The 10,094-nt window shown below is 35.0% G+C and overlaps 1 protein-coding gene across 1 annotated transcript; it reads left to right on the forward strand.

The window, feature by feature from the left end:
- The first annotated feature begins 2,246 nt into the window (after positions 1-2,246).
- fabp2 (fatty acid binding protein 2, intestinal) lies at positions 2,247-4,803 on the forward strand. The gene is made up of 4 exons (XM_074629940.1): positions 2,247-2,398; positions 3,223-3,395; positions 4,176-4,283; positions 4,584-4,803. The coding sequence occupies exons 1-4, from the start codon at positions 2,332-2,334 to the stop codon at positions 4,632-4,634; spliced, it is 399 nt and encodes a 132-aa protein (XP_074486041.1). The 5' UTR covers positions 2,247-2,331; the 3' UTR covers positions 4,635-4,803.
- Positions 4,804-10,094: the final 5,291 nt, after the last annotated feature.

The raw sequence follows: 10,094 nt of genomic DNA on the forward strand, positions 1-10,094 counted from the left end.
AATCCAATCACAATCTGATCTAATGGCCACAGAGCTCGAGGGCCCCTCAGTGTTGGTAATGAGGGTGGAATCCCCTTCCAGATTGATCCTGGCTATTCAAACCTGCTTCTAGGCCAAAAGCCCTTATGGTTGGATCCATGCTACAAAGAAACCTTCACAGTTTGTAAAATGTTGGATCCACAGAGTGCAACAGCTTTCATAGACATACAGCCTCCTTTCATACACCATGTACTGTTACAACTGATACAACTAGCATAAAACATTGGGGGATGTAATTGTGTTAAAGATTAGCTTTAACAAGGTTGTCTCAGGCTCACCTGTCAATTTCATCACTGCAGTCATAGTAGAAAGGTCTTTTATGTGATAAGAGGCAGATTCATTGAGGTGGAAGAGAATGTCAGGCAAAGGTCTCTTGGCCTGCAAATTAAGATGAGATGAAACTGAGATAAGAAAGAAAATCGACATGTGCATGTTTTATTCATCCCTTTGTGAGACTTGGTGGGGAGGTTTAAGAAATACTTTTTCATGTGCATGTGCTGCGTTACCTCTCTGCCCATATTGGCATTTTTTGACACTCCAATTAGTTTTTAGTCACTAAATTGTGTTTTTCGCCATCCTTACCATAATAACAATACTTTAGGAGCAGCGGAAGTCCGATGGCGGCTGGTGGTATAGCGTAAAAAAAAACTAGGGCTGTCAAAGATAAAGTGATATTAATGCGTTAACGCAAATTCCTTTAAAGGGCACTAATTTCTTTAATGCAACTTGTGATTTTTAGGTTGTAGCGGGCTCAGTTTTAAAGCTAGAGTGAAGATACTGACATCATATGAAAACCTAATGAATCAATTGGTACCAGCCGTGGTTGTGAAGGAGGCTAAAGGAGGCCATTTTCAAAGGGGTCCGTTGACCTTTGACCTCAAGATATGTGAATGAAAATGGGTTCTATGGGTACCCACGAGTCTCTCCTTTACAGACATGCCTACTTTATGATAATCACATGCAGTTTGGGGCAAGTCATAGTCATGTCAGCACACTGACACACTGACAGCTGTTGTTGCCTGTTGGGCTGCAGTTTGCCATGTTATGATTTGAGCATATTTTATATGCATAATGCAGTACCTGTGAGGGTTTCTGGACAATATTTGTCATTGTTTTGTGTTGTTAATTGATTTCCATAAATAATATGCAATCATTTGCATGAAGCAGCATATTTGCCCACTCCCATGTTGATAAGAGTATCAAATACTCGACAAATCTCCCTTTAAGGTACATTTTGAACAGATAAAAAATGTGTGATTCATTTGTGATTAATCGCGATTAAATATTTGAATCAATTGACAGCCCTAGTGAAAACGTGAAACCACCAACTGCTGTAGAAACATACACATTTTGAACAGATAAAAAATAGCGAAAACACAACGATTCTTAGTGTTAGGTGATTATACACTAATGAAAACATAGTTATGAATATTATATTCCATTTCTGATAATAGATCCCCCAACATGCTACACACTGCTCCTTTAAATACAGCATACAGGATATCCCCAACTCAAAAACACAAGACAAAAATCATTTTCTCATAGCATAAGATTTATGTTTATCCAGAAAGACTATAAAAGGCATCATATTCAGTTTACTGTGTCTTAATAGCATGCAATAATTGTGTTTGTTTAATATTAACTTTCAATATCAAAGGTCTCATTTATCAACAATGGCCACATTATGGTCAAAGGTGGAAACACATCATCAACCACAATGATCACCACTGTATTTTTACAAGGCAATTACATGTAGTGTGGTAATATCTTGGCTGAGCGATAAGAGGTTTGGCAAAATTACATGAGAGACATCAGTCAAATTTAAAGTTGTGGAAAAATGGTATTCACATATGCTTCAACTGGTTTGTTTAGTTATTTTTTTGGTCTTTACTTAAAGAAAATCCATTAAAAACATGAATGTGTTTCAAGTTCAATTTAAAAATATATGTTGGTTATATTTGCTGCATGCATAGCTGCTGCATTTCTGCACTGAATTCCTGAACCAACACTCTTTGTAAACAGAGAAACAGGTAAAACAGGATGTCAACCATTCCAATAATCAAAAGGCATACAGTATTGTTTATTCAGCATGGCATGTTCTGTTCAGGAACCTGGAATTGCCCAATCAGCTGCATCGATGGATATTGCGTTGAGTAAATATGAGCTTTAAACGGCCACATCAGCACTGAGATTAGATGACGAGATAAGAGGGTTCGTGGTTTAAAAGGCGAGGCAGACTTTGAGTAAGACACTCCTCGCTACAGAGTTGTCTAGCTCACCCTCACAGCAACCATGACCTTCGACGGTAACTGGAAAATTGATCGCAATGACAACTATGACAAGTTCATGGAACAAATGGGTGAGTGTTGTCAGACTGTAGCTGTAGCTTTCTTAAATGTGTGGATGTATTGGTATAGAAACATCACAGTGTGTCTCATTACTCTGACTATTCTCACTGTCAATAAGATGACCAGAATATAATCAAGTAGGGCTGCAACTAACAATTTTCAATTGTTGATTATTTTCTTGATTAATGGATTAATTGTTTGGTCTATAAAATGTCAGAAAATGGTGAAAAATCGGTGTTTCCCAAAGCCCAAAAGGATGTCCTGAAATGTTTTGTTTTGTCCACTACTCAAAGATATTCAGTTCACTGTCATAGAAGAGTAAAGAAACCAGAAAATATTCACATTTAAGAAGCTGGAATCAGCAAATTTTGACTTTTCTTTCTTAAAACGATAGCTGATGATTAGTTTAATAGTTGACAACTAATCGATTCATCGTTGCAGCTCTATAATCAAGATCTGAAAACGCAGGTGATAAAGCACTGATAAAGTGTTAATTTAATGAAAATAGTTATTTCAAAATGTTGAATGCAGCAAACTCATAACCATGCAAATGTTTTATTTGATTGAAATGTATTATATATATTTTTTTAAATGTGTGCAAGTGTCAAGTTATTAGTATTATAGTCTTTAAATGTTTAAATAGAAGACCAAATACTGGAGTTTCAAATGCTTGGCGGCACAATGATTCATATTTGTGATTTGGCTTTTGTACATACTTACCCTCTATACATACATAAACAAAGGAACTACCTGCACTTGAAAAGTGATTAACTCCTGACACACTTCCTCTGATTGTCTGAGCCTATTGAACATATTTTTCCGTATCTGTTGATAGGAGTTAACATGGTGAAGAGGAAGCTGGCCTCTCACGACAGCCTCAAGATAACCATCGCACAGACTGGAGACAAGTTCCATATCAAGGAGAGCAGCAATTTCCGCAACCTGGAAATAGACTTCACCCTGGGGGTCACCTTCGAATACAGCCTCGCAGATGGAACAGAAGTATCAGTAAGCAAAATCATTACTCTTTACATTTTAGTAATTTGTTTAGTTCTAAATACTTTGAGATGAGCTGAGCATTTCAATCACTTTAGACTTTGAACCCTTGAGCTGCAAAAAAGAGAAGACTTGAAACTTGACTTGGACTTGCAAAAAATTACTTGTGAGCATCAAGTGAGCTTTTTAGTTCATTAAAGTATAATTTGTATACTTTAACTTATAGTACTTACCCAATGATTTATGTATTACATAAAGAGACTTGCTCCTTTTGCTATTTGACTTGATGATTCGTGATGAGATTAAAAAAAAATGATATAATGTGTTGCTCTCGCGTGCCTCTACGGTGAACGGATAATCCAAAAACTTGATGAATTGAAGTAAATTCATATCAAAATATCCTTTTACAAACTCACACACTTTAATAGGCTACTCTATCAAAAAATATTCTTTTCTGTAGGCCTATAAGGCAAGAATACTTAATTATACCTTAAGTATATCTTGATCAAATGATTAACTAAGTAGGCCTGTAAGCCAAGTATACTTAGACTTGTCTGTATTGTCAGTATGAGTCAAGTATACTTATGTTAAGTATATCTCTTTAAAAACTTAATTTTGGAAATTGGAGTTCATTTGTTAGCTCAAGGCTTGACTTTAGACTTTTATTGTGGTAACCTTTGTGCCCAGTTGATTTAACTCACTACCACAAAGAGTCCCAGCCATAAAACTGTCAACCTTCTGCAAAAACTTTTCCCACCTTGTTATGAATAAGTTTCATGTTTGACCCCGCAGGGCTCGTGGGCTTTGGAGGGAGACATGTTGAAGGGGATCTTCACCAGAAAGGACAACGGAAAGAACCTGACAACAACCAGAATCGTCCAGGGAGATGAACTCATACAGGTGGGGTGAATTTTTATCTATAGCCTACAAATACAAAGGGCACTAAAATCCACATTTTATATCGAGCACTTGGGAAGCCGTTATGGTGCTGACATTAAGTTGAGTTGGGATGCAGGTTATTTTATATTGTTACAAGATACTGTAATTTAAACATACATAGGATACTCCAGTCAAAATCTCATAAACCGATTTACATATATGTTATGGATAAGGACCTCAAATGCAGAATTTCCTTATTAGTCAGAGACTATGAAGTCAAAGGCTATAATAACCATATCTGACATGATTTTTCCTCAACAGAGCTACAACTATGAAGGTGTGGACGCAAAGAGGGTTTTCAAGAAGTGTTAGACCAAACTGACTGACTTTGTGATTACATACAGTATTGTGTTGAATTATCAACTAGCCTACTTACAACATAATAACCCTTAAAAAGAGCACTATACCTGTTTAGTATATGAAACAGCTTTTAATTGCACCATTTTGATACTTGCAGTAATAAAGAAATACTGTGACTGACCATTTCTTCTGTTTTATTTTTATCTCATTTTCTAACCGTGTTTCCATTCACATAGGCCAGGGGTCAGCAACCTTTACTATCAAAAGAACCATTTAAGGCAAACAAAAAAAAAAACTGTCTGGAGCCACAAAACATTTGCAGTGAGGATTGGGGCCACATTGAGGGCAAAACAAATCTGAGATTTTGAAAATAAAGTCATAACTTTACGAGAAAAAAGTCGTAATATTATGAGAATAAAGTTATAACTTTATGAGAAAAAATGTCATAATGTTTCAAGAATAAATTCATAATTTAACGAGAAAAAAAGTCATAATATTACCAGAATAAAGTCATAACTTTACGAGGAAAAAAAGTCATATTACGAGAATAAAGTCCTAACTTAACGAGAAAAAAATCATAATATTACGAGAATAAAGTCATAACTTTACGAGAAAAAGTCATAATATTACGAGAATAAATTCATAACTTTACGAGAAAAAGTCATAATATTACGAGAATAAAGTCTTAACTTTACGAGAAAAAAAAGTCATATTACGAGAATAAAGTCATAACTTAACAAGAAAAAAAGAAAATAACACATAAAATTACTACTACTATACATATACTAATATTATTACTTAATTCTCATAATATTACGACTTTTTCCTCTTAAACTTCTGACTTTATTCTCATAATATTATGACTTTATTCTTGAAAATCCACAGGGAGCCACTGGAGAGGAGCTAAAGAGCCACATGTGGCTGCGTTCTTTTGTCTTCGTCTAAAAAGAGTTGATGCGCTAAATAAATAGATGATGGAAACACCTGTACTGACTAGTTGTGACGTAGTGAACAATTAACTCACCTGAGTGATGACGAGCTGTTTCTGTCCGTGTCTTATCACATATTATTTATATATATTCACACTCCTCGTCATCATCTCCAGACACCAAGAAACATGGCCAATACTAGCTGACATGAAGTAAAATTAAAACGTGCCCAGTTGAAACAAACCCCTGAAGACTTCTCTCTGTACATTAAGTTAAATATTAGCCGGCTTGTTCTGTTTCCGGTTCGCAACCTCTACTTCTTCTTCTCTGTTTACATTTACTGTACAGACACCTGAACTAGACCGGAAGTGACATTATTTTACATCCATGGTTTTCATCCTTTACTTGTCAAAAAGCTGGTTTTAAGCCTTTGCTGCTATTAAGTTTTACGTTTTTGTTTTTTTTCAGGCGAGAAAGTGGCCATTTAGATTTCCAATGTGTGATCAGTTTAACCCAGGGGCCAGCAACCTGAGGCTCGACGGTACGACAGAGTATTATAGGGCCACATCGAGGAAAAAATAAATAAATCTGAGATTTCGAGAATAAAGTCGTAATATTATGAGAATAAAGTCAGAAGTTTACGAAAGAAAAGTCGTAATATTATGAGAATAAAGACCTAATATTATAAAGCAGTAATTTTACGTGTTATTTCATTTTTTCCTTGTAAAGTTCTGACTTTATTCTCGTAACATTACGACTTTTTTTTCTCGTAAAGTTATGACTTTATTCTCGTAATATTACGACTTTTTTTCTCATAAAGTTATGACTTTTTTTCTCGTAATATTATGACTATAAAAAGTCATAACATTCTGACTTTATTCCGGAAATCTCATAATATTTTCCCTGCATGTGGCCCTAATACTCCATAATACATTTGCACTTGGGCCCTCACTGCATTGGCCTTATATACTATATACTTAGACTACAAACTGCGTTACCTTCATCACAATGCTCAAATATTTTGCGGCTCCAGACAGATTTATTTATTTACTTTTTGCCTAAAATGGCTTTTTTGATAGTAAAGGTTGCTGACCCCTGGTTTAACCAAATAAATTTGGAAATGTGTGCCGATGTTTTGTGAGCTGTGAGGAGCTGCTGGCTATGTGAGACCAGTCGGTCAGCGCGCATAAGCACATTTCATCAGTGTTTTTGTAATTACTCTCACTGCTAGAAGGGGTAGACACAGATACACACTGTAGGTTTAACCATTGGGTAATAAAAACAATAATAAAGGTAAATTAAATCAAGAACCACCAATTTTTGGAGACAGGTAGCTAGCTATTTCATCTTCATTTAATCTGACCCAGTAACATATATAATGATGCTTGCACCTCTGCACAAGTGTTACCTTCATTATGATACCAAGATTATTCAAATAGACCTTGTAGTTGCAGAGATACGCTCTTTTCATTTTTGGGCATGTCATTTTCAAGTAGGGGCCTGTTCAAGGGTTAAAAACATACACAGTGAAGTGACTCATTTGAGAGTGATACAATAATTTAAACTTTATTCAACAATGAATAAAAATAAATATATATTATCTACAAAAATATAAAGTGTAGACAGATTTGACATGTTTCTTTAAATTGATCTGTACTTACACAAGTCATGAAGCATTCACTGAAGCACCAACAACTCAATTCAACAGTAATGTCAGGCCAAATCCCAACCACACACAGAGGTATGACAAGAGGATTCAGTGAGGCATACAGTTCCAACACATCAGGCCACATCAGCCAGTAACTTATCAGATAAAACCAGTGACATCATGGGGAAAGTTCTCCTTTGTTCTTGAGTGTTGATGCAATACAGTCTAATTAGGTTCTGTCCCCGCATATTCAGCACAAGATAAAAGATATGGATTGATGCAATGCCAAGTGGGACGTTATGTGACACAGGACGAAAAGATCTATTGTGAAACAGGCCCTGACTGAAGACAATGGATCATGGCTGCATGAGGAAAACCAATTATCAGCTTCTTTTTCCAGGCACACAAACAGACACACATGCGTGCACATTTAATAAGTGAATCTTTCAGTTATTATTAGGGCTGTAAAAGTTAACATAATAACGCAAATTCTTATTAACGCAACTAATTTCTTTAATGCGTTAACGCAATAAATCTTTCGAAGGTTGTAGGGGGCTCAATTTTAAAGCTATGAGTGAAGATACTGGCATCATATGAAACTACAAAACCTAAAGAATCCATTGGTACCAACCATGTCATACTAGCTTGCCTTGAGGAAGGTTAAATAACGCTCCAAACTCACGCTAAATTTAATTTTATTTAAATTGGTGAGGAAAAACTGTCATGGCCATTTTCAAAGAGGTCCCTTGACCTCTGACCTCAAGATATGTGAATGAAAATGGGTTCTCTGGGTACCCACGAGTCTCCCCTTTACAGTTTTGGGCAAGTCATAGTCAAGTCAGCACACTGACACACCAGACTTGAGTTTGCCATGTTATGATTTGAGCATATTTTTTATGCTAAATGCAGTACCTGCGAGGGTTTCTGGACAATATCTGTCATTGTTTTGTGTTGTTAATTGATTTCCAATAATAAATATAAACATACATTTGCATAAAGCAAGCAGATTTTCACTCTAATGTTGATAATAGTATTAAATACTTGACAAATCTCCCTTTAAGGTACCTTTTGAACAGATAAAAAAAGGTGCGATTAATCGCAATTAAATATTTTAATCGCTTAACAGCCCTAGTTATTATACATTAAGGCTCTTTCAAAACTGAGAAGGTGGGATGTACTTGCCACTTACAAGCACAGATTTTCCCTTTTGCTGTTGCTGACATTTGAACATGTCAATGGATGCAGAGTGAGCTGCAGCTCTTGTAGCTTCCAAGTTTGAAAGGGCTTCACCACCCCCACACACACACACACACACTACAATGGTGCACTCAAAGGGTGTCATCAGATATGTCACTATTAGCATTGCATATTTAAAAAGTTTTGCATGACATCTTCCATCCACTTTCATTCATCGATTTCATTCCCCAACTGTGGTTTCACTCACAAAAAACACGTCCCACTGAAAAATGTCAAGGTACTCTGGATACAACTGAAGACACAAAATCCAAAATGTAAAATACAACTTGTGTGAAAACAATTCCTATTTTTTTTTTTTTTACAAATGAAGAAAACAAGTCAATAACAAGGAAAAATACTGTAAATAAATGATATAACCATTAGTCACATAAGAAACAAAAAAACAACAACAACAACACTTTGCAAGTGAGACCACTTTAAGATCAATCTGGTTAATAAAATCCAACGGAGCTTCATCTATTCCAATAGTTTAGTGATTTCTTTAACCAGTGAATATATTAGATATCTTATAATAATAGTAAATGAGTGATTTATAATTACTACAGCACAATCTTGCGTAAAGGCATCCTGATATTATGTTCTTTGAATGATTAAAGAAATTCTTAATAGCTCAGTTACACTGAATGCTTCCTTTTTCTTGAATTTAAACAGTGTCAATAAATAAACCATGACAAATGCAAGTAGATGCTCAAATTACAAGATACGGTGTTGTTACGGTAACACTTTATAATAAACCTCATTCATGAGTGGTAAATTGATAGTTTATTAAACTCTGTTAATCAATATTAATATGAATATTTTCTGTTATTTTATCATTAGTTTGTGTAATATGAAATAATTAGTTTATAAATTCTATATTGTATCATAGCTGATAGGAGACGATAACAATGACACTCATATTACATTAATAAACTATCTATTAACAGTTTATTGTTGCACACATTATACAATTGTATATAGGCTACCATATTAAGTATTTATTTGTAATTACCAAATGATTTTTAACTTTTAAGAAATTCGTAAAATTTGTAAAACATCTACAAACATGACATAGATAGATGGACCAGAAGCCAATTATTAAGCATTGATAAATTATTCATTATCTATCTAAATAATGTTTATAGATGCTTTACAAAGTATTTATTAACCATTTAACAATATATTATAATCATCAGTTACAACTTTAAAATAGCCATCTAAATAATGTTTATACATGTTTACAAACCAGTTATTAACCATTAACAAAGTGTTACAAATATCAAACAATCTTAAAGGTCACATATTATACTCCATTTAAACTAGTTATTATAGGTCTCAGACACCTCCAAACCATGTCTCTGAAGGTTTTTTTTCAAAAAAACAATCAGATCATGCATTCCAGCATGTCTCTATAACCTCTGTTTCAGCCCATTTCCAAAAGTGCTGATTTCTGTGTCTGTAGCCTCTGTCTCCTCCCACTCTGCTCTGATTGGTCAGCGTTTTCTGTCAATCAAACGTCCTCAACAACACAGCGTCACCCTCCCCTGAGAGCAGGGAGAGAGAGGAGCTGGAATAGAGCTTATAAACCACTTTAAAGTTTATAAACCAGAAACTTCACCCAGCGCACGTTACCGGAGGAATCTGATCAGAAATCGGCGA

Source organism: Sebastes fasciatus, chromosome 3 (genome assembly GCF_043250625.1).
Source record: "Sebastes fasciatus isolate fSebFas1 chromosome 3, fSebFas1.pri, whole genome shotgun sequence".
In the NCBI taxonomy this organism is placed as follows: Eukaryota; Metazoa; Chordata; class Actinopteri; order Perciformes; family Sebastidae; genus Sebastes; species Sebastes fasciatus.